The sequence below is a fragment of the Labrus bergylta genome, chromosome 17, assembly GCF_963930695.1.
Source record: "Labrus bergylta chromosome 17, fLabBer1.1, whole genome shotgun sequence".
NCBI lineage: Eukaryota > Metazoa > Chordata > Actinopteri > Labriformes > Labridae > Labrus > Labrus bergylta.
Window position 1 is genome coordinate 4,254,886 of NC_089211.1, and position 25,229 is coordinate 4,280,114.

Consider the following 25,229-nt stretch of genomic DNA (forward strand, 5'->3'; position numbering starts at 1 on the left):
ATCAATAATATGGAGACCATCATCATTAAGTTAGTAGGTATTCATGAAAGAGCTGGGTCTTTAGCTTTTTCTTAAAGGTGCAGAGGGACTCTGCAGATCCAATGGAGTTTGGAAGTTCATTTCACCACCGGGGGGCGACAAAGGAGAAGAGTCTAGTCAGCGTCTTAGGACCCTGTTGTGAAGGTTGGATCAGACGCCTTTCATTGGCAGAGCGTAGTGGGCGGGAGGGAGTGTAGACCTGGAGAAGAACTTTACCCAAGGCAACTCCCCAAAATAACTCCAATAAGTCTTGGAATTATAAAAGCAGAATTTATGAAATATCAATGAAATCATCCCTCTTAATACAGCCATTCATCCTTCCTGTTGATGTTTTCTTTTAATCCTCACACTCAACATCTGTGACTAAACAAATCAATGAGTCACAAACAGGAGCCTTGTGATCCTTAAACAGAGGACGTTTAAGACTCACAAGGCTCCCAGGTTACGACAGGTGTCTCCATTGAGTTCATGAGTGCTTATGAGTCTCCTGCTGTGAATAAGCATTGTACTATAGGTTCAATGCACAGTCACATGACTGACTTTGTAATCACACAGTCCCACTCAGTTGCTTAATAGGATGGGGAAAAAAATGCAGCATGCAAGACATAAACTTGGAAATCTAAACACTCTCTGCCATCCACCACTGGACCTAGGCCTCGGTTTGATATCCAGAGGCAGGCTTGAAAACAGAGTATGATTAGAAGGACTCCATAATCATAAATTCTCATTGAGTCTGAGAGGAGCTGGTATCAAGCATGTCCAGTCACATCAGCTCCTATCATCCCTCACAATCACTGTATTTTGTGCTTTTTTATTTTTTGTTGAGTACCCTCGGTTCAGTATCTTGTTTGTTTACATTTTATCTTGCCTTAATTGCGATGCATGTCACTAATGGCAGAAAAGGGAAAGAGTTGTAATATTGGTCATCATGGTTATGGAGAGAGGAGAGTAGAAATCCTAACGTATCCCAAATCATAAACTGTCATTTGTATGTAAAATGCGTTTGAGAGTATTCCCGTGTTATTATTGTGCTGTCACTATCTGTTTAGGACAGTGTGATTTTAGATGACTATGACAAGCTCAGTACATTTTACAATTCGCTTTCATCTTTAAGTAAGAATGGGGAATGAAAACAGCAGACAGCCATCAGCTGTTCCTGACAGAGTTGATGATGATGATAAATTTGCAGAGCTGCTTTAGCTCAGGCACAGAGTGGGACACTGAAGCCAGCTATGCAATGAGCCTTGATTACATCTTTAGAGAAGCCACAGTAATTAAACCTGGGAGAAATAAGCTGTTAGTGTTAGTGGCCTCAAGGTGTGCTAAATGTGTTTTAAGAACAATAATCATTAGATCCATCATTTAACAATAAGTCAATACTAGACCAATGGCACACAACACAACTTGAACATTTTAATATTGTCCAATAGAACAACTCTGCCATGAATCATTCTTTAACTAAGTTAGTCCAACAGAAAGCCGGACAACTGTCTGTGGATGAAGGCAACCAAAGGTTCACTCTAGTTTTGGAACAAGCTTAATCTGTTATGTCTGCAGACGCCGCTTTGTCCGCAGACGTCATATTTGCCTGTTTGAAACACGTCCAATCACTGAATTGTATCCACTCCTAAACTCACCTGAGTGCTGTCATTGGCTGGGGGAAACATCCAGAGTCAATCAAAACAACACAAAACCTCAAAATCCAGGCAGAGGACAGTTCCTCTGCAGACAGTCACCACCACACATGTACGGTGGCCCATAAGTTATGAGTGAGCAGCATTACTCTTGCATAAGTCTATATTTAAACTTGAAGGAAAAAGCAACTGACTCCGCCTTTAAAGTGTCATTAAATGTGTGAAAAAGTGACTTACATCGGCCAGCCTTCTCCAGTGGAGACAGTGAAGAGGGTTAGGAAGGCCCAGAGAACGTTGTCGTAGTGAAACTCATATTTCTTCCACTCTCTGGGCTTAGCTGCCACGTCATCCTTGTCGTAGTCCAGAAACTGACCCCTAAGGGAGACAGGAGGAGACACAGAAACAAGTGAAAGGACGATTTATGATGTAAAGTCTCAATCAGAAGTCATATCTTTGATATCAGACATTAATATAGAGCTTCATGACAAAGACATTGAGGCTGAAGAAGGCTTTGCTTGGATGGTGTACCTGCAGTCTTTCTCCAGAGCTTTGGACTCGTCTGTGCAGTAGAAGAATTTGCCCTTAAAGAGCTGTACAGCGATAACAGCAAAGATGAACATGAAAAGCATGTAGACGATGAGGATGTTCAGAACATTCTTCAGAGAGTTCACAACACAGTCGAACACCGCCTGGAAAATATCAACACACACAAAAAAAGAGTCTGATTTAATTTGAACTTATATTTTCAAATCGGTACCAACACTATTTTAAAACAGAAATATATTTGATGGGTAGAGAAATTCATACAGAACAAATCATGTTGTGAATTTCATTAAATGACCATTAATGCAGCAGTTAATCTTTCCTTTACTTTATATCACAGGAAGCCAAGTTTGAGCTTCCCTTACAGCAGACCTACATTGAACTGGGATGAACAAAACTACTGAAAAAAGTTGTAATATATAAAACCAGATTAGAATGAAGAATACTTGTGCATAAAAAACTTGTTAAATTTGTGTCTTTCTTTTTTTACTTAAAGTTAAACTCCTGCACACTTTTTTTTTTTACATCACTTTATTGATATATAATAATGTAAACCAAAATCCAAGCTTTAATTCTAGCTGCAGATTGAAGGTTTTGAGAAGGGCTGCCAGTAGCCTAGTGGTTAGTTTATGCGCCCCATGTATGGATGATGTCGTCCTCCAAGTGGATGGCCCAGGTTTGCATCCAACCTGTGTCTCCTTTTCTCTACAATAAAGGCAAAAAAGTGTAACATTTTATTTTAGGCAATGTTACACAGCCCTAATTCAGACTTTAAATTACGCCTCAAATCTGCTTCAAATTACACCCAAACTCCGCCCTGTTTGAAGCCAGATCCATCATGTCCTGCAAACAAGCACCAAACACACACCTTTACATAACCTCCGCCAATGTGTGTCCCTGCCTGTCACTTTCTCTCCGGCCATTTTCCTCTGTCAGCCTGTGCTACGATCTCTGTGAGATGAAGTGCCTTGTCTATCCATACTGACATGTTTGCCATCCATCCAATGAATATTCTGCTGCATGAGTGATCTCTATCGAGGCTTTTGTCTCCAGAGTAAGGACTGAGCATATTTCTCTCTTCCTCTACCAACCTGTCCATCAAGCTGCCCTGTCCAAGTGTCTCTCTGCCAGCTCTGATCTGTCTCAATCATCTCACTTTCATTTCTCCAATCACTTTTTGTCAGTTCCATTAATATTGGATGATCAGGTGGCGTCACGCATCAGAGAGAAGCTGTCATTTGTACATCTGAGGAAACCTTACAGGTTCTTACCTTGAAAGAGGGTCACAATCAATCAATTGATCACTCAATCAATTTAAACAGACACAAAATTGACACACTTTACACAGAACTTGAGATTCAGACTTTAACGTCAAGCCGATATGTAGAATTTTGAAATTTCAAACTTTAACACCCTCCAGTTGTATCACAGGGACTCAGATTTCCTCATATTATTTATACATGCTCATATTTAGGGGTACTGTTGTTACATTTTTAGCTATTAGCTTAATGATAAAGCACACTGATGCTGGTGATTATAGTGACCAAATGTATAAAGACTGGCATTTGTAAATGGTTTGACTACTCTTTAATAAGATAAGATAATCCTTTATTTATCCCACAATGGGGAAATTTACAATATTACAATATTCGCCCTGAACCTTGAGAGGCCAATTCTGACGGAGTCAAACTACTGGGACTTCATGTGATGACATTTAAAACATTATTTCTAAGTAGATAACCTTCTGATACTGAGCTACTCCTGCCTCACATGTACCCCTATCATTGATTTCACCCTTTTAACCATCTTTTTATTTTCATTTCAGTGACAAATCTGAAACTGTGACCCAGATAAACATATTTTATGTAAAAAGGAAAATAATAAAGAAATTCAAACACCTGTCAGAATAGGACTTTACCTCTCACAAATCAAAAACACTGCAGCTAAGATGGGTCATATTTGATTGAATGCTAATCGGGCTGCTATAACAGAGGGTAGAAGGCAGATTTTAGTCATAGCTTACCTAGTTCATAGAAGACCAAATAGTTGCACGTAAAGTTATTAGTTTCATCAAAATGAAAGGTTCAAAGTAACTTGACTCTAAAATTACTCAATCATTCAAGATACAGAGGAACAACGGCACACAGTCATCTTTGTGGCCATTGGATTACAGTACCTTTAGCTTGGGCAGTCGTTTAATGGTCTTAAGTGGTCGCAGGACTCGGAGGACCCTCAGGGACTTGATCGTGTTGATGTCCTTGCCTTTGGTCCCTCTGTGTAGATTGAGATATTCAGTTAGTCTGGTAACGTAGTGGAACCAGTGACAAGCACTGATTCGAGTTCACCAGGTGAATTGCACAGGAATTCCTGTTTCAGTTAGTTAGGAACATGCATGAGAGGTCACTGTGTCATTCTACAGAAACATAGAGCAAGTGAGTGAGGGAAATTCATTTATAACCTGGTTGTGTTAACTAACAGCATTAAGAGGTTACAAATTATGCTGATTCAGATTTGGAGGTTTTATACTTTGGTCTTCAGGTTCAAAACTTATTATGCACTAAAAGTACTTAAACTAAGGTGCATTGCATTTTCCCTTTCTTTCTTCTCTATCAGTCTTTCTTATATTTATCTCCTTCTCATTTCTTGTTTCTTCTGTCCTTGTTTCTTACCAATTTCTGTACTTCTTTCTCTCTGTATATGTCTTCTTTTACTTTCTCTTATACTTCTATCTTTCTTCCTTTCATTCTGAAGATCCCTCTTTTCTTTTTTTTCTTTTTCTGCTTTCAGTCCTTATTTCTGTGTAGTCCACCTTTCATATATGCTATTTCTGTCTTTCCTGCATGTTGACCTTCAGTCTTCTATCACTTTCATTTGATGCCTTCTTGCTTTTTCTCCTTTATTTCTTTCTTAGTTTCTGGTCCTCTTTTTTCCCCTCCAACGTTCTTTCTCTCCTCTTTTCTTTCCCTCCTCTTTAGCTCAACATATCACAAAGAGGCTCTTAATATGCAGCCACACAAAATGTGCATGTTGTTTCTGTAGAATAACAACCAAACATTAAGTAATGTTTAGAGTAAATGCACAAAGAAAAGGCCCCCGGCTGAGGAAGCAGCTTCTTTGCAGGAACCACTGCCGTCAATCACTACAGCCGCTGCAGGTTTTCTTAAGTGAACACAGTGGGAGTGGGTGTGGGGGTTTAAAAACTAGCTGTTATGCTAATAACATACAGCTGAGCCATCATTCACTCAGAGACTGACATTGGCCAAGGGCAGTGGGAGAGGGATTTTTCATGAATCAGTCACACATACACACAATGTAGCTGTCACTCTAAATAAGAAGTGTTTCTCTTTTGGGTCTTCTTGACTTCAGACAAAATCAGAGAAGTAGAAAGCAAGTGTGTGTATGTATCGATGTGTGTGTGCAATCGTATCATGTGTAGAGGGAAAGGAGAAGGACACAAGCTTTATAGTGGGAAAAGAGAGTCTAAAAGTCCTGTTAGTGGCCCCCAGAGTCCCCCTGCTTCTAACACCAGCATGAAGTAGATTACAAACCAGCAAATGTTTTCATCCCCGGGGAACAACTCCTGGGGCGAAAAGGAAGCTATTTACTCAAGCTAACATTTGTAAAAGACATAAAAGCAACCAAAGGCCATACAACCAAGATAATAGCTTCTATCCAATATGTTTGAGTTCACTTATCTTCATGGAGGAACCAAGTATGTCTGCTTGACAGCATACAAACGGCGCTTCAACAAGTACATGTAAGGACCTTTGTTCTTTAAGCTGACAGAATCAACAGTTAGCAAACAGTCAGCTTGTAATGTAGCCCAGATGTTATTAGACTATTCAACTAAGACCTTTGCAATACTTCCAAAATATAGAAACCCAGCTGTGCAAGCTGTGCTGTTCTGATTTGAATTGAGAAGAGGAGCTACCTGCACACTAGCCACATAAATGTCCACAGGCTAAGATAAACACAAAAATAGTCTCTTAAATTAAGACATGAGGGGTCAAAACTAAAGATTTTCAAATTTCCCTCCAGTACTGACCCTTGCACGACTCAATTTTTTGATGTTCCAACTAGGCTCAGTTTCACCCGAGGTATCTGTTTTGTATTAAACCACTTCTGCTCATCTGCTGGTTTAGTGTTGAACAAATAAAAAACTAATGAGTCTGAGTAACATTTGGTCTGTTTCTCCATGATTGGCACCAAATAATAAGGTACATATCAGCTCCATTCCAGGACCTGATTCAAAAACATGGAGACCTGTATTAATCATGATATAATTCTGTTGCTCCTTAACAGCTGCTCCAATCTGTTCCCTATGTGTCTTCTTTGTTTTAGATGTCCGCAAACACACAGGCATGCACTCTTACATCTGATCCCGGTGTTAGTGCTGCAAAGGCTCTACTGTCATTTCAAAACCTTGCTAGCCATTTGAGGGCATGCAGTGACTTAGGGACAGGTGAAAACAAACGTTTCAAGTTGTAGCTGTTTGCCCTGGTGAAAAACATATCTGAGAAAAGAATGATGTCATCTTTATGTGATTTTAAAGTTAGAGATGAGGACAGGAGAGCATGGTTCCATATATTGTAGGCTCAGTGTCCTTTCTCCATCTTGATAAAAAACTCTATTCTACAAACACGGCATGCAGCTGTCATGCTCAGATGCCTCGGTAATCCTGGCATGCAATCTGCAAAGTCAATGCCAGCCCTTGTATTCAAGGACCTCCACACATTGAGACGGCATGAACAGACTCCCAATAGCTTTCAGAAGCACCGTGGGCAGGGAACATGTAATGTGTGTGTGTCTGGGTACGAGGTCGTGTGTTTAGATTAGCACTGATTGCTAGGCTGACAGGCAGATGAGATCATCCTAATAATACATCATGACTCTGGTTCTCTCAGAAGCTCCCTCCTGAGAGCGAGGAGCATTTCCTGTTTAGGGATGCAAGACATGACGTCCAATCAGGAGCACTTTACCTCCCCATTTAAACAGGATGCACGAGGCTCCTTCGATCTAGTAGTTAGAGGTTTTCATTTCAATACATGATTTTGAACAATGTTTGAATGTCAAGAAACATGAAGGTTCAATACAACTCTGTTTTCAAAAAAGTGGGGATGCATCAAATGTAAATAAATACAGAATGTGAGGATTTAAAAATTAAATGAAAACTCCATATTCAATTGCACACAATTCAACATAATGACATTGAAACTTAAGGAAAATAAAATCCTTATTTTTTAAATTAATGCCAGTAACACATTTTTAAAAGTTATTTGACAACAGTAACACTCCTCAAACCAGCAGCCCAACTTTCTTGGAAACAGAGTTTCTGTCCTGGTATTTTATTTCAAATACTGAAACTCTGGGATTAAATCTGATTTTACAAAATATGTCTTGCAGTACAAGCACTTTAGATGACCTCATATGTGTTTTATTAAGTGTTTAAGAAGACTAGTGCACCATCTGAAGCTCTTTTTTTTCCATTATGTGGAACATTTTTCTGAGTTGTCAACATTGTAAGAGAATTGTTAAATGCACTGATCAGCACTTTCTTTGAGCTGTTTCGAAGAAAAAAATCCAATCCCAGTATGAGATTAAAAAATATCAATAGTTCAAAGGCATGTAGACATCAGAAGGGATTTAAATTTCAGACCTTTAAAAACAAACATTAAAAATGACTTTCTCTTGGGCGTGCTGGTGGCGCAGTGGTAGGGCGCGTGTCCCATGTATTGAGACTCTCGTCTCGAGCGGTAGGCCCGGGCTCGCTTCCACCCGTGGCCCCTTTCCGCATGTCATTCCCCGCTCTCTCTCCCTGGTTTCTGACTCTATCCACTGTCCTCTCTCTGCATTAAAGGCACGAAAAGCCCAAAATAAATCTTAAAAAAATACACTTGACTGCACATGGGCCGTAAGGAACACCCGCTTTAAAGTCAAATAACCACTTAATGTGACTTCAGATGAAAAGCTGTAATCCTTTATCGATTTCCCTTTAAATTTAGTGTGTGAAGAAGGAGAGATGTAGAAGAAGGGCGAGGAGGTGATTACATTGCAGACTATAATCCCTGAGCGATTTGACCAATTAAAAACCCTTTAGCCAAGATTAAAAAAGATTAACATGAAGGTGAAGTAATCGACAAAGCTTTGATACAACTACAGATATTGAGTGCAGGTACTAGTGTGTGTCAGAGCTGTGTGAGTGTTGATCTTCTGAAAGCTATGTGGTAGATTCTTTTCAGTGGGATGTCCCAATATTGGAGCAAGGAGAAACTTGTCTAAAGGATCGGAGAGGTAGGAGGGAGGTAAGTCATGGTTGAATTCTAAGAACCTTGTGATGGAGGTTGATTAAGTTGAAGGGATGAAGGGGGACAAAGTTTATTCTGAAGGAGTTTGATAGGAAGGTTCTTTGTTTCACATGTGAGGAAAACGGGTAGGGGGTGGGGGGGATGTCAGTAAACAAAAGATAGATAGGGACAGTTCCCACCTGGCCACACTTTGTTGCGATCTGATGAAAAAAAGCAATGATAAGCATAACAAACACACACAATACACAAATAGCAACCACAGAAATACTGCAAGCATACAAAGGAGGCAACATTTTTTTGGCTGATATAACTCCAGCACAAGGATTTAGTGACAAACAAAAACACTTAAAGTAATCAACCTGTGAAAGAGCAAAGCCAAAGACAAGTCTGGTAAATATTAGCACGGTTATGTGGACAGAACATTTCAATAAATCACTTTTAAATCAAGAGGATAAACATGACACCACAGACAGCATTTCAACATGGAGACAAACAGATGAAGGGACACTGCTGATGAGAACTATCAGCTGCATGACTACGTTCACACAGCAGCTGAGAAACTCTGAACAAATTGTATGATCTGCTTTTCAAATAGGTAAGAATTAACACAAAAAATTGACTTACAGTTTTCAGTTGTGCCTCTTCAACACAGTATTTGGTCATATTTCTGTTGCACACTGCAATGACTGAAGCCTTGGCATCACTTTTTAAAAGCTTTCCTCACTCTGATTGTTTTTTCCATTTAGGCTTGTCTCAGACCTCTGAACTTTTATAAAGTTAACCTATTAACATCTACTATAAAGGTGTTAATGAGTCCAATGGTTCTGGGGAGTATCTGGAAAAGGCTCCAATTAGCTTCATGTCAAGGATTATACTGTTAAGTGTAATTTTTATTTATTGTATTTGCAGGTCGGGTCTTATTAGGGTTTCTTAAAATAGTCAGGTTTGGGGCGAATAAAAGTCAAATTGTGTATGTAGGCTATGCTATTCATGATGCATACACTAAAGGTATTAACATTAAAATAATAAAGGATGTAATGAGCTGTTGCAAAGAAAAACTATTAAAGCGTAATTTCAGTGCATAGAGTCTCATTTCTTCAATCAAAGTGATTTATTTAACAGTATTTACTGTTCCAATCAACCATAACTTTTAAAAAAGGTGTTTACTGGGGAGCAAGTTATTCAAGTTATTTTAATCCAGTTATTGTATCCATTTGTTATACTGACTTAGAATGAGTCACCAATAAGAGCAGGTGAGAGTAGAAATTGGTCTCCAAACTGTTTTGGGTCTTCAAACTGATGGATTTGCTTTTGAAAATAAACAATAAATTCAAAGTCTGTCTTTGATTTTTAGTTTCCTATTCAACCCGTTTGATCCAAAATCTACGTTGTAAGAAAGCAAAGTAATCCATCTACAGTGTGAATGCAGCGTGCTACATGTTCGGATGCATGAGAGCTATGGTAGGAGGGACAAACTGCTGAACAGGAAGTGAACTTTAGTGGGATGGATGAAGAGGAGGAGGTTTAATCCAATAACCTCTGCATGAATGATCCTCAAAAGTCTACCTATATCAGGACAGGCACAGAGATGAGGCTGTGGGAGCTACATACAATGACACTATTCTAATCCTAAAAAAAGCTGATTTATGCTTATAAATTAGCAGTGCATTAGTGGTTTGTAAGATACTGGCAGAATGCTGAAAGCTACATCCATATTATACCTTCAGCCTTTCAGTCTGAACATGAGAAAGAGATGCTTTATGTTAACTCTGCATTAGCATCATTTTGATTGTGTGCTCATCACAGACAGCAGCACTTAGATCCTTTGTTTTCATTAAATACCTTTCACTTCAATGAAAGCTTGAACCTTTGAAACTGTTGTCTCTGCTGCCTGCACAGTTTTTGCTTTGCATTATGTATATTGTTCCTACTTATACACATAAAGTATATCTGATAAATAGAGAACAGGTAATTGCACTTATGCAAGCCCCAACACAGATGAAACACAAACACAGTTACATAACACAAACAGAGAAAATGCCAGTATCTTTGATCGTGACTGTGGTGGAGATGATAAGAATAGCAAATAACAAAATATGACATTTGTTCAAACATTTAGCTGAGAGAGGGACTGCTGCAGACACGTCTCCAAACTCTGAAAATGGCACTGGCTAAGATGGACAGGAAGGGAAGCCGGAGACACAAACAAACAAAGATGAGCACAGATACACAGGCAGGAGGAGAGAGAGCAGGCTTTACCCCATAAGGCTCCTGAAAGCAATCCAAGCACGAAAACAAAGCAGGGCAGGGGAAAAGTGCAAAAGAGAGGAGACAGAGGCAGTGTCAGCAACAGATAAAAGACAGATAAATGTCAGCTGGCCAACAAAGAAGAAATCAGAGCGACAGAAAAGAGTACAAGGAGAAATACACAGGAGACAAACTGTGGACTTTCAGGACAGAGTCGCTTTGTGAAATAACTGACAGAAATCACTTTCTTTGTCAAGAGACCTAAAATGCAAGTCTGGAAATTTAGGGGCTCATTAGCTGACTTCATACTTTGGCTAAGGTGTCTATTCAAATCATTAAACAAGACACTTCAAACAGTCAGTCTAATGTCTTCAGTCACACTTCCACCTCTTTTGCTACAAGTTGACACTCTACGATATAAAATACCCAATCAATGCTTTAACTGGGCCAGTCCTCATCCAAACAGAAGCAGGAGAATGTAAGATATAACATGTGATGTTTGACCTCTTTTTTAATTACTAAACAGTACCATCGCTGTATAATAAATGTAGGTGTGCTCTTGATACAAATATTGTACATTTCTGGAGAAAATGTACCAAATTACAGCTCAAAAAGAAGAGACGAAGGTGCCAAAAAAACAAGTGTAGTGCAGTTCAGCCAAAAGCTGCTGGAGCTTTTCTCTCTGAATGTGTGAAGTGGGCTTTGCAAAAGTATGATATTGCCTTTTAAAAGGTTTCAATATTCAAAATAATTAACCTAGTAGAAAGAGAACTCCCCCACTCACCGTCTGTTTTTTTAAATTGAAGACCTACAATACAGACTACATACATCTGTTTAACTTAAACATGTGAAACTTCATGATATCAATCCTGATTGTGATGGGTAGAAAAGAAATAAATGGGATCACCACAAATTGCTTACTGCCCATTAGGTTACTAACTCTGCTAGTAAGCTCTGTTATCAAACTACAGTGATACAAAAGTTTAAACTGCAGAGTTTGCAGGAGTTTTAAATATGTGTCAGCGTTTCTCCCTACCTTTACTCCTTCTTGTCTATTAAACGATTAAACTGCCAAACTGTTTATGCCCATCATCAGACTAGTAGTGACAGAGTGCAGTATTTATGTAGCAGTGAGTTTGATATAGTCATGTCAGCAAAATAACCCCAGAGTGTGAAAAGGCCAAAGAACTCAAGAGGAATAATTAGATGAACACATTGAACACAGGGGCAACCAGACCACTAACATACGCTCAACAGTGGGAAACATCGACTGCTGTTTCAACATCATGTTCTGTGGTTGAATACACCTCCTGGCAGACACTATTATTTACAGCTGTGATTTGAGGTAGCTGCCAAACTGCAGGACAAAGGAGAAGCTGACTTACGAGCAGGCGAAGGCGACCAGGGCCCCGCTGACCACAATGAAGTCCAGAATGTTCCACAGGTCACGGAAATAAGAGCCAGGGTGGAGGAGCAGTCCCAAGTCAATCATCTCGAGTCACAGGACAGATCGTAAGAGAATCATTATAAATCATCATACAAGCCGCAATCTTTTTCTTTAGGCCTCTCTCAAAGATAACTTTCCCTCTCAGCTAATTAAACATCTTAGACCCCTGGGTGTAATTTAAAGTGCTGTCCTTTTTCTGACAAAGAGCATCAGCTATCTAGGTTTTCAAAGTGAGGACCCCCAAGATCCCGAAGCAATTCTCTCAATTCTCTACAATTTAATCCATGTAACAAAAGGAAAAAAATATTACATTTGTCTCAGTTACATTTGTCTGTGCTTAAATATCTAAACACAAAAATTATATAATACAAAATAATCAAATCTAGATAGTTGGAGGTCTTCGATCTAACTTGTGTTGGATCAAATATCAAAGGTGAGGGGCCCTCTTTGTTACAAAAAAGGAAACCAACTGATTAAGGAATTTGGACACAGGGCACAGAGATATCACAGACAAAAATATAAAAACCGCTTACCCATAAAACATTGCCAGAAACATCACAGAAACATACCCACTGTTTATTGGCCTTATCAGTAAGGTATAGAATAAGAAGTAGTGGTTTGAAGTTCCAAATACTGCCGGGCATTTAGATAAACCTAATCTACATAAGTTTTGCATGTTTCAATTTCTGAAATCGTATAAGATGAAGGACTACTAAACTACGTCATTGGAATACTGTTGAAACCATGTTTATGTAACGTAAACATCTCAAAAATGTCCAATCTTTAAACAAATTTAGCACCTTGGTTTTTTTTTGCCAAAAACTTGCTTAGCTGGCATTTCACAGATCAAATGAAAGTGTACCTTCATCTCGACCGCCTCCTCACCTTAATCACCATCTCAAAAGTGAAGACTCCAGTAAAGACATAATCCAGATACTTGAGAACCTGAGAGAAGTGATAGAAAATATCCTGTGAGATGACTCGACACCAGATGCATGACAAATGTTTTCAGTTTGAGATAAAGGTGTGTGTTTGTCTGTGTGAGTGAGTGAATCAGATATGCACGACGTGTTCCTCTGCCTTGTCCGAGTTTCCAAGCTTTGTCAGCTTTGCACTCCCCTGCACTCTCACACACACACACACACACACACACACACACACACACACACACACATCCTGATCGTCCACAGGAGCCGCACAAACACACAGAATAAACAGCCATATACAGGCACAACATCACCTCAGATTCTCTCTGTGGCTCTGACTAGAGTATGAATTAGTTGGGCTTGTCGGTCACAAAGCAAAAACCCTTCACCCTGCATCTGTTACTTCCTTATTTTCAACTTATACTTGAATGCTGTGCAGGAAATAAAGAGCACAGTAACATTTAGCCAAACTGGATGTAGGCTGCTTTGGTGGTTTTAATAACAGATTATTGAGAAATTGACTAAATATTAACCATACGGTTGTTCCTCAACTGTAGAGCCCTGTTAGGAAGAATACTTCTATATCACTCTGAAATAAATAAGCCAGCCATCCTCAAAGGAAATTCTCATGCAAGTTGTGGTTTGTTTGAGTACACCTCTGACAACCAGTGTGTTTGTCATGTGTGTCCAGATATGTTTTGATGAAGTCTAGATGTCAGTCTGACTCACTTGGTTCCGCGGTGCATTGGCTTGGACGGGGTCCTCAGCTGCCAGAGCGATGCTGCTCATGGTAATGACCATTAGGATGCACATCTCAAAGTAGCGGAGGTTGACCACGTAGTGACACAGCCGTCGCACCCTGCAAGACAAACAAACACACACACACAAGTACACAACTGTAAAAGTAAACAGAGTTGTGACAGCTCACTGGGTTGTTTAGTTGACATACCTCCATAACAGGACAACACGCATATCACTCCCAGTCAAAGTAATGCACATATGTTGAGATGCATCAGCCTCAGCAACACCAAGTGACTCAGGGTCATCTCAGGTGAAGATGGTTTTTAATGTAACAAGCTTTAAATCGTTTTGTATGAATGGAAAACATTCTATGAAACTGTACTGAAACTCAATCAGTAAGCTGAACAACCACAGACTTTTCACTTTCTATGATTTAAAATGTAACTTTATTAAAGGTGGAAAGTGTAGCATAGATCTTTTCTTAAATGTCACCGCTTTGATTCTGAGTTTTTTTTCAGTCTCCCTAAGGCTCCATTATGAGATGTGAGTTTGGAAAGTAGATAGTCAAGTTAATTAAAGGCAATCTTCAAGCTTCTTCAGTCTCAGTGCCCTCTTCACCATGACAGTCTGGTACAGCACCTGCATCATTACTTTGCTCAGTTGATTTAGTAGATTTTTCAAGGCTCCCAGTAATTTACACTATCTTACCATTAAGGCTGATAATCAAGATCTGTGCTTGGGACACTGACCCATCACTCTTCCTAACTGCTGTTCACTTAACTACACCATCTACTGAAACCCATCCATCAACGTAGTCAGCTTAAAGAAGGAACACAGCAGAAACAACCGTCACTTTAACATTAACAATGTCCCAATCTACTCTCAGCATGCAGCCCCCTTTGGGTGCAAATTGATATCAGTTTTGTGTCAAAACTGTAAGTTGAATCCTAATAATGATCGTCTAGTTTAAACTCTTTGCTGTTCCTCATCAAAGCCACACATTCAGTCGTTTTTCACGTCCCTCCTCTGAGTCATCCGTCTAACTTACGGGTTTGTTACCCCGAAGATGAACATGGAGCTGTAGGGAAGCATCTCCCGAGGCCCGTTGGCTGCCTCCTCCTCCTCCTCCAAATCTTTCTTTTCATCATTGAGTTGGAAGTTGTCGCAGTCAATGTTGTTCACTGGTGGGGAAAAAACATTTACTTAAAAAGAAGAACAAACATCATTAAAAATTATGTTTCCTGTGACAATGGGTTTAATTTAGTAGATATGTCCAGAAAGTTAGGACCAGAAAATTAGCCTAATTGAAGTTGATAAGAGCCACCTCAGGGGTTAACATCAGTGTTATTCAGGTTATTTTTAATTATTTTAGGAAATTTGGATCATTTACCCTGAAGTTTGGTAAACATATGAAGGTTTTCCTCAAGAATGAATCCTGTATTTTCCTCCATTGCCAACGCCAGGTCAAAATGTTATGTTTTTTTTTGTTTTGTTTTTTAAATATTCTGGTTTATGACACAATACCTACCAAATATTGGCATTCCCTCCCCGACATGTCATGTGTGTTTAGTGCTTATAAGCTACTTGAAGCATGCTGAAACTAAGCACCAGCATGTTAGCAATATGATTGTGAGCAAGCTAGCATGCTGAAATTAGCATTTAACGAAAGTAGATGTAAAACCTCACAGCAGTTAGCATGGCTGTTCCTCTTTTAATTTTTACACGTTATTGTGGGTGTTTTCTACAGTACATCATTGTAACTTTTGTTTTGGCACATTTAAATGTAATTTCTTTAGTATATCTTATACTCTTTGTTATTATTATTATTATAATGACTTTATTAAAGTTTTTGCCTTTATCCTCACAATCATTACTCAATGGTTATGACGGTGATATGCTGTACTCACTGGGTATGATGGTGGTTTCTCCAGGCGGAGCAGTGATGGTCACAGGGATGTGGATGGCATTGCTGTTGAGGCCCGCCTGGCTGGCCCTGGTGGAGTTTTTCTGGTTGTCAGCATCCTCTTGTTTGTCTCCAAGACTCATGCTGCTCTGCATCGGCTGAAGAGGACTGGTGGCAAGACCTAGCTCCTCAGCATCTGGATGCCTGTCCCTGGAGGAAGAGAAATGCATCTTATAACATCGTTATACTCTGTTCATAAGGATCTTAAAGCTTTTTCAGCCAAATTAGAGCAACACACGGAAAATCCCAGTCCTCCTGGGAGACAGACCACAGCTTATGTGGCAGCAACATGAAGTGGACTTCAATTTAAAAAACATATGGTGTTTATGTACAAATGAAACCCCTGATTTTTTATTTATTTATTTGATTTTTTTATGTAGCCAATTTACTGACATAGAAAATGAAACCGTAAGAAAGAAAACCACTGGAGAATAAATTAGGCTCAGTCCAATACATAAGAGGCTCATCTGAAAGTTGTTGTGTCTGTTAAGTATTGTCTGTAACCTCATGAACAAAGTCTAAACAGGCAAAGATACACAAAGATAGAAAAATTAAGCAATGAATGATTCCTGATCATCCAGAAAATGCTAAAAAAATCAATACACTAAGAGCTAATGAATATTAATAAGCTGTTTGTCCAATCAGGTGTCAACAGAAATGTCTTCTCTTCAACCTGATATCATAGCTGGGCCCTAATAAGTGTTTTTTCTCTCTCCCCCAAAAAAGCTTCCTTTGAGGACTACTGCCTAAGAACATGGGCCACACAAACTAACAGCTAAGCCATCGACACCCCGTCCATTTTATTTTGATAACTATGACAACATAAAACAAGTCTTTCTGTGTTGTCTTATTCTGTAGACCTATTACTTGTAATATGTAGCAATTTGCAAAGCTACTATTGTTTTTATCTATTATTATTTTTTACAACTTGGGTCTCTAAGAACTGTTGTATGTTCTGTTTGCACCATGTATTAACACAGTTGACTTATTTATTTTAATGCTAAGATTGTGCATGTGATGACAATGCTATAATCCTTTACAGGATTTAATATCTGCAGACTAACCAGTGATTTTTGGTTCCATTCTTGCTCCTCTTACAGTCGTCTCCGTCCAGCGTAGACTGAGCTCTGATCATTCGAGAGCAACGTGCCTTCCTCTCTCCATTGCTGTCCCCTCCTCCTCCTCCTCCTCCTCCTCCCCCCTTCACCCTGTGCTCTCCTTGTGCACCATTCGCTATCATCCCATTTCCCTCTTTCGTGGTACGGTGGGAGTGGTGGTGCCGATGGCCCTTTTCTTCTCCTCCTCTGATGCCTTGGGCCTCCTCTTCAGGTGAGCCGCCCTGGTGGTGGTGTCTGTGTCCCTGCCCTCCCTCGTGGCTGTGACTCCTCTCTCCTCTCCTCTCTTTTGCTTGATTGCCGTTACCATTACCATTGGGATCTCTGCTCCTGCTGTGATGGGTGTGGTGTCTCTCTCCCCGCTCTCCATCGCCTCCTTCCCTGCTCTCTCCGTTCTTGTCGCGGTGCCGATAATGCTTCCTAGAGTGTGTGTGGAAGTTGTCTCCCAAAACGTCTCCTACTTCCTCCTGACCTCCATCGGGGGGCTTCCCAGGTTTCTCTCCATCCCTGGCCTCAACCACAAGTGGCCTGTCAAGATGAGTCTTCATGTCAGGATGCAGGTGGAGGGCGGTGGTCATCCTGAGGCGCTCCTCGGGGTCCAGCTCGTTGAACAAGGCCTCACTGCTCGACCTAATGTTATGTCTCCTCAGCTGATTGGTTCTCTGCTCCCACACCGACATGGACTTTGCCGACCGCTGCTGCTCCTTACTGCACACAGGAATCAACAGTAACATGAAAAGCAATGAAAACTTTCATTATCTGTTTTTTATGTACTTTATTAGTAGGGAGTTCAGTTGAACAGCCACCATCCACAGTATCATCCATAGGCACACCACCTGCTAATTTGTCAAATGTTTCATTATTTGATTCTGAACATCGAGCCCGTGGGACAAAACGTAACAAAGCAGCAGAGAAGAGGTGGTCTATGGATGAGTCGGCACAAATGTTCACCATGGTAGAGCTTTCACTTACCATGTCTGAGGGTTACAAGGTTAGGAGCTCAAATTTCCACTGCAAAATATGAATGTTTCTTTTTAAATTCCCAGCACCTAGAATGGTTAAGGTTATCTAATGAGGGTCTATTGAGTCTGTAGATTATACACTTCAGAGTAATAGTGTGCTGTCATTTAGGTAGAGACTAATTCAGTCAAACGTCTTCTTGATGAAACTTTTCACAAGTGATAATGAAAAGAAGTACTGTCCATAAAGAGATAAGTGGCTTCCCTTTGTTCAAGACATTTTATGTTATCATGTTTTACTCGAAAATAAAAAATCCTTAACATTACTCTTGCTAAGTATCACAACGTTTCAGGTCGTCTGAACCTTTGTCAAGTGTGTCTAATAATTTGGTGACACTTACCATGTGTAGTGTGCAGGATTTTTTCTTTTCAAGTAATCTTTGTGCAAACACCTCCTTAAAAAATTGGATCATGTTTTAAAATGATTTAGCTTGCAGCAAATTACCAGTTGAGTGTGTAGTGTTTTTATAATATCAATTTAAGCTTGAGTCTTCAAATTCAAACGTATTTAGTCAAAGAAATTAACTCAGTCGTAACATATAGCTAGGATCAGAAAAGGTTGAGGACATACCTCTGCAGAGTTTTCATACACTGCTTTTCAAGTTTCCCTCTTTAGGCCTGTTAAAGGGACTCTGCACGGACTGAACTTCTTATTAACCAAAGAGCTGTGCGACTGCATTAAGACTCATTAAGGACAGTTTCAGTCTAAATCTGATCCATTACAAATGTAAAATGATACACACTAAGACACTGTCAGAAACAGAACAGTAAGGAACATATAGTAAGCTTGACAACATATGAATAGAATGAAATCGTTTTTTATACAAGCCATTCCTATAAAGGGTTAACTTTAAATGTTTGATAGGAAGGACAAGTACCAAAGCTTTAAAAAAAAACTTTGTATTTTAATTCTGTGAGCAAAAAGAAAGCAGTGGGGGTCCATTCAAATTCACAGATACTGACATTTCCTGAGTCCTTTTGGCATCTCATAAAGAAATAAACGCTTCATTTATGTCTCTTACAAACAAACAGATACCAGAGGAGGAGACACTGTTTAAATTGCACAAAAACAATAGTAATGTTTGGGTACCAAAATGTTCCCCAAGTCTTTGTGCAATGTAGACAGTGTGCAGGAGCTGCTTTCACTTTTTGATAACTTAAAAAAAAAAGACACAATATTTGGTGCCTTGGACTTCTGTATGTGTTGATGCAGCATAGAAACAGGTATTGATATGGTTTGATTTTTACTATAATTATATAGAATTATGAAATCCTGCATTGGTGACAACTTTAATTCATATGGCAAACCATAAGACTAAACAGATATGATCATAGTGTTATTGTTTCTCCTGAACCTGCTGGTTGGAAACAGAGCAGTTTCTAAAGTCATTTTGAGGTAAAAGATGAAGAATAAATCTTCAGCTCCCTTTGGTGCAAACTGTTTTCATAAAGTACAGTTGAATAAATTATTTGCCTTCAAAAGTCTGCTAATGAATGCTATCAAATATAAAGATATACCGTGACCGTCTATAGCCTTTAATTATTGAAGTCAGCAGTGAAAACTTACATTTGTCAGGTATGTAGTGCAGCAAACCCTGCTGATTTTGCATGCAAATACACTGAAATATATATATATTTTCAGATGTTGTTACACTCAGGTGATGTGAAAATAGGGCAGGCTGTAAAAAGTGCGATGTGTGATGACCATTCTCAACATGTATGTCCATTAAGGAAGACAACAAGCTGCTTCCTGCATTGAGAAGAATATGGTTAGAGATCATACTCAAAGGTGAAATGAGATTTGTTTTGAGTATGAGAGTTTATCTCATGATGTGTGAAAAGATTTAAGAAAACACACTTCCACATTTCCATCCATCATGTATGAAGGCAATGCATACTGTATCTCTTTCTGCACAGTATGATTTATTTACATGGGGCTTTATGGGTTAGTTAAGTTTGTTCCATCTGGTCACCTGTACCTCGAGATTCGTCTGGTGGGGGAGGAGTAGACAGTATACATCCTAAAAGACAGACAGAAGAAACAGACAGAAAGAAAACACGGACGACACAGGAGGGGTACCCACAGACAGGTGAGCAACACACATACACATACATGTTTATATTCTCACAGAAAAAAAGAGTTAGACGTCCAACATGGAGGGGATGATATGAGGAGATATATTACCAAAGCACATCCACACCCACACCCACACCCACACGTAACATCAACAGCAGAAAGGTGAAGTCATAGAAATCACAGTTGGTGCTCAGAAATGACTTGCATTATCTCAAAGAGATGAGATGTTAAATGAGCGTCCCTCAGCTTCCATCTCTGCTTTAATCAATTAAGACAACAGAGGGCAGGGGAGCAAACTTACAGCTGGTTGTTTAATTTTTATCTGTGGCTCATATTGTTTGTCTAGGTGATGTCTTGGGATCTACAATAACAGAAAGACTGGCTTTGCTAAACTGCTTGTGGTGAAGAAGTTGAACATTTACCCACAATGTATTCACATCAGAGAGCACAAAGTGTAACATGAAGCTGTAGGCATGGACTGCAAAGCTGTAGATATCAACAAAGTGCACAATGGTTGGTTAAAGCCAGGGAATTACACACACGCTGGTTGCACAGCTTAAAATCCGTAACAGGTATGTAGTAATTACAAGACATTGGTTTCTGTGTTTTGTGTTGCACTCTGACCCTAGACCTTCATCCACAGACTGAATAAGTTATAGATGAGGCTACCGTTACATCACTGATTGGTTTGTTGACTGCTGGTTTTAAGGATTAAGTTTGCTAAATTTGCACTTTACAATGATTTAGCTTCTTATGAAACTCTATAAATAAAAATCTGCTTACAAAAATACATCTCAAGAGTCTCCTCCTCCAATATCAAAGCCATTCTCACTTCTCAAGTTGCTTGTTGGAATGTAAACAAAAGTAATGCACTAGAAAGTGTTTCTTAGCTGGAAGCCCTTTATCGTTAACCAGTTGTTTCACATATTGTCCCTTGATAATAGCTAATGGGTTTTGAGATTGCCCTGATGGGGACCCAAAGTTTATGAAATGGACATCTTGAGACTGGCGATTCAGACGATAAACTCATGAGGAAATGTTTACTGAGGTAATAAATCAAGAGGGAAGTATGGTCAGCGTCTGGTGGACTCGTGTACAACCTAACAGATTTTTTGCAAACAGTGGAGACGCCCCCTGTTGGCCACCAGAAAGAACAAAGGTCAAGACATCGACACACATTTAACCCTAAAATATCGTCCTTTATGTTGCCACCAACTGGCTAGCCTTTTAAGTGCAACACTTGGCTAAGGAAAGTCAACTAACAACCAAAGGGTAATACTTTTATAATTTTTAAGTTGGGTGGAAAAACTGATTAATCTTCTGTCCAATAGACTGAACACAATATTCTGTTGGCCTTATTTTAGCAAGTCATACTTACAGTACATGTAAACTCTGGTTTTACAGTTTGTCAGAATATTAATTTTGCAGTAATATAGCTGTGAATCAATTGACTATTAGCCCAGCAAGGAGGTTCCTGGATCAAAATCCTAGTGGGAGAGGAGCCTTTCTGTGTGAAGTTTGCATATCTTCCATGTGTAGGTTTCCTCCAGGTTCCTCCCACAGTCTAAAGACACGCTTGTTAGCTTAATTGGTGATCTTAAATTGGCCATATGTGTGAATGTGGTGGTCCATCTGGTTCTGTCTCTATGTGTCAGCTCTGTGATTGACTGGCGAGTGCAGGGTGTACATCGCCTCTTGCCCAACTTTTAACTTAAAAAACACATAAAATAATAACTTTATTAAGAGAAAGTTTTTACTCTAATGCCTAAAGAGAGAGTCTGTAATAATCCAGCCATGAATGGGATCAGTATAATAAAACATTTCACTTCACCAGCAGACAATATAGTGTAGTTGTACAGTGTTGTTTTATGGAGGTCCAGAGGAAAAAGAGGAGAGGAGAAAAGGAGAATAGGTAGAGACACAATAAATAGATGAGGATAGGTGAGCGGTAAAGGGAAAAAAAATAAGATGATAAAAAGAAAGAGAATGGGGAGGGATTGAAAATAAAGATGGAGAAGAGGAAGAAAATATAAGTAATAGAGATTAAAAAAAAAAAAAACTGAGACCAAAAAGACCATAAGGGAAAAATGTATAAAAACAGAAGTTTACCAGACAGAAGAGAAAAGGAATCGGAAAGGAGTGGAGTAGACATGGAGAGGTTTGGAGAGGCAACGAGCAGAGGAGAGGAGCTCAAGAAGGAGAGGAGACTAGGAGGAGAATATTGTAACAGAGAGTGAACTCACGGTGACTGAATGCTGCTGATGGACGACCTGCGAGAGATTGCATCTCGATTTTGCTTTACAAAACTGTACATGCAGAACAAAAAACAAAAGAAAATATGAGACACAAATGTGGAGGGGACGGGGACGGGGGACTGTCAAGTCTGTCTTTCAGTCCCCCCGCCCCCTCCTGAGTACATTAAAGAACTAATCAGAGCAACCACTTCAATAACACAACAGCAACTAAAGCGTGTTCAGACATTTTCATAATGACAAAGCACTAGAACTGAAAATAATACAGGAGTTTCATGACAAAATGAGAAAATCACAAGCTGTGACTGTTCAAATGTTACAACTTTAAGTTTGATTCTGAGATTAAGAGTGTTATATAATAGTTAATAACTGTCTCTATTTTGGGGTGTTTACCATTAAAGGTTCCTTCATTTTGTAATGAAACCCTGTTTCTCTGAAACATCACACACAATGCACATAAAACAGTTCTTTAAAATAAAAGAAGGTATCAAGTTTAATGTACAAATTAAAATATTCTGAGAACACAGAATCACATAATAAAAGAAATGACAGAGAACGGGAAAGATCCAAAAATCACCTCGCCATTGGTTTGATCATTCTCTACAGTCTACATGATCTAGTTCTTAGTGAGGAGGAATGCTGATAAATTCATATTAGACTGTCTAATTATCAAAGAAAATCTAATTATAACTATGTGCATTATTGATTCTTTACACATCAACAGAACTAAAGGGACTCTAAGGGAACTCCAGCATCACTTATTGCAGCTCTGAATCACTGATAAGGAGAAAAATGTCCAGTTTTTTCACACCAGCTTTCTCTAGACAGGCACCCATTATTTCATTGTTCATGCAGGACCTAAAAATAGATTGAACTCAGAGGAGCAATTAATTATCACGCTGACTCGAGACCCCCCGACCTGTCAATCACAGGCTGGTAGTGGAGAGGGGGCGGGTCAAATGTTTTAGCTTGACATGGGCTATCTGGGTATATGAAGACATCCCTGTGATTAGAGCTTCTGAGAGTGGACATTTAAGCTTTCTATTATCTTCAATGGACTCTTGTTGCCTCTCTGGTTTCGCTTTATTTCTCACGGTTCTTCTGTTTACTCTGTCTCTACAAACAAGTGCAGGGGAAGATGGTCATAACCTGGCTCAAGGCCATACAAGATAAAATAGATATAAAGTAAACTGACACATTTTACATGAAATGAGTCAAGAATTATGAACTATAGCCACCTTGTCGGGTTTTCTTATTTATGAAAAACTCATGCAATTGTCTACGTTTAGGCTTGATAAGCAAATGAAATGACTTCCCTTCCTCTGAAAAGCCTTCATCTTAAAATCCTGAAGACATCTTGCAAAGTGCAGAGTACCTTTAGGATAGTCATTACGTTTCCTCACTAAATGCACCTTTAATGTATTCCCTTTATTCCTAATCAAACCTTTTTATAGTTCATAATAAAATACATTCCCAAAACATTGATTATTTGCATTATCTAATTTGATTCCCCTCTCATTTATCCCCTTCTAAGTTTTTGATACTAATCTGTTTCAAAGTATTTGACTCGAGACAGATTTATATACAAAAAATATTTATGTCACATTACCCAAAATATATGTGCAACCTGAAGAGCTGCTGATTGACAGCTGAGTTGTCGTAGTGATGACATTGAAGTAACGTCTAAAGTAAATTATGGTTCAGTCTGACAACAGAATGCTGATTTTGGCTGCATGTAAAACAAACACACAATATGTTCATTGAACTGTCAAAAGATTGTATTTAAGAATTAAATGTTGTTCATCCATTCCACTAATGTTTCCAAGAATCTCAGATCTTTTGGATTACCATATATAACTTATCTTGCATAGAATTGTTGCCCAAAAACTGGAAACAAATATGTTAAAATTAAGATTTTGGCTTCTTGAGGGAAATTGGCTTATTTCTGTGGAATCAATAACTATGACAAAAAAGGAAAAATAGTCAACATTTTTAGGGGAAACAAGAATATTTTTGATTATACACTGTAGCTTCCTTAAATGCTCTACAGAGAGAGATAATGAACGAGTGATAAACGAGGAAACATCGAAGGTGCACCATAAAAGTGTGAGAAGATGATAAGAGTGTTTCAGAGTGTAAATCAAAACCTCTAATTTATAAGCAGAAATATTTTACACTAAGGGAAAAGAACTTCAGTAGGATAAAGCGTTGGGATGAATTTCCCAGTGTGGGCGAACAGAGCTGCTGTCGGGGGGAAGAGATAGTCAGAAACTTACGCAGAGATGGAGATGTTGGCCGCTGACATGGGGCTGACTTCCTTTACCTCCAAAGCCTTCTGCAGGGCGAGCTTTTTATTGGCTGCCTCCTCCTGCTCCTCTTCATCCTAATGCAAGGGTAAACAAACACAAAATATCACGATGAATGAAAAAAACATGATATTATGATGCCCTCTGCATGTGGATGAGGTTTTCACTAAAAGTAGAGAAACAAAATCTCATTGCAGACTGTAAATACCTTAACAATGACACCCTGACCCAGCTTACCTTAGTCAGCTCCTGCGCATTTGCGAGGTTATCGACAGCGATGGCCAAAAAGACATTCAGGAGGGTGTCTGAATAACAACAGGACTAAGGAAAATAAAGACATACAGCATGCACTGCATACCCATACATGGTCAAATACATTAAGCAGGGTCTTTATATGTTGTTGTTGTCTGTCCTAATCTGACCTATATTGATGAGAAGGATCTTTCACCATCTGTAGATCAGATGATTTATTTCTGCTCCTGATGGCAGGAAAACAAGTTAAAAATCAAAACAATATTAAATCATCTTTACTCCAACCTTAATCGATATTTAAAGGCTTTATGTGCGATTTTTTGATCCAGCAGATGTCGCCCTTGAGCACCAGCATGAAACCAA

At 39.2% G+C, this 25,229-nt stretch overlaps 1 protein-coding gene across 1 annotated transcript in view; it reads right to left on the bottom strand.

Moving 5' to 3' along the window:
* Window positions 1-25,229, bottom strand: part of cacna1bb (calcium channel, voltage-dependent, N type, alpha 1B subunit, b) — a 157,221-nt gene that overhangs the window by 34,272 nt on the left and 97,720 nt on the right. The window contains exons 16-27 of the mRNA XM_065965499.1: window positions 24,852-24,919; window positions 24,585-24,691; window positions 22,300-22,362; window positions 16,910-17,668; window positions 15,790-15,995; window positions 14,931-15,063; window positions 13,871-14,000; window positions 13,101-13,160; window positions 12,154-12,260; window positions 4,393-4,489; window positions 2,202-2,362; window positions 1,911-2,048 (exon numbers count right to left, since the gene is read on the bottom strand). Coding sequence (XP_065821571.1) covers window positions 1,911-2,048; window positions 2,202-2,362; window positions 4,393-4,489; window positions 12,154-12,260; window positions 13,101-13,160; window positions 13,871-14,000; window positions 14,931-15,063; window positions 15,790-15,995; window positions 16,910-17,668; window positions 22,300-22,362; window positions 24,585-24,691; window positions 24,852-24,919 — 2,029 coding nt within the window. The remainder of the gene's footprint in view (window positions 1-1,910; window positions 2,049-2,201; window positions 2,363-4,392; window positions 4,490-12,153; window positions 12,261-13,100; window positions 13,161-13,870; window positions 14,001-14,930; window positions 15,064-15,789; window positions 15,996-16,909; window positions 17,669-22,299; window positions 22,363-24,584; window positions 24,692-24,851; window positions 24,920-25,229) is intronic.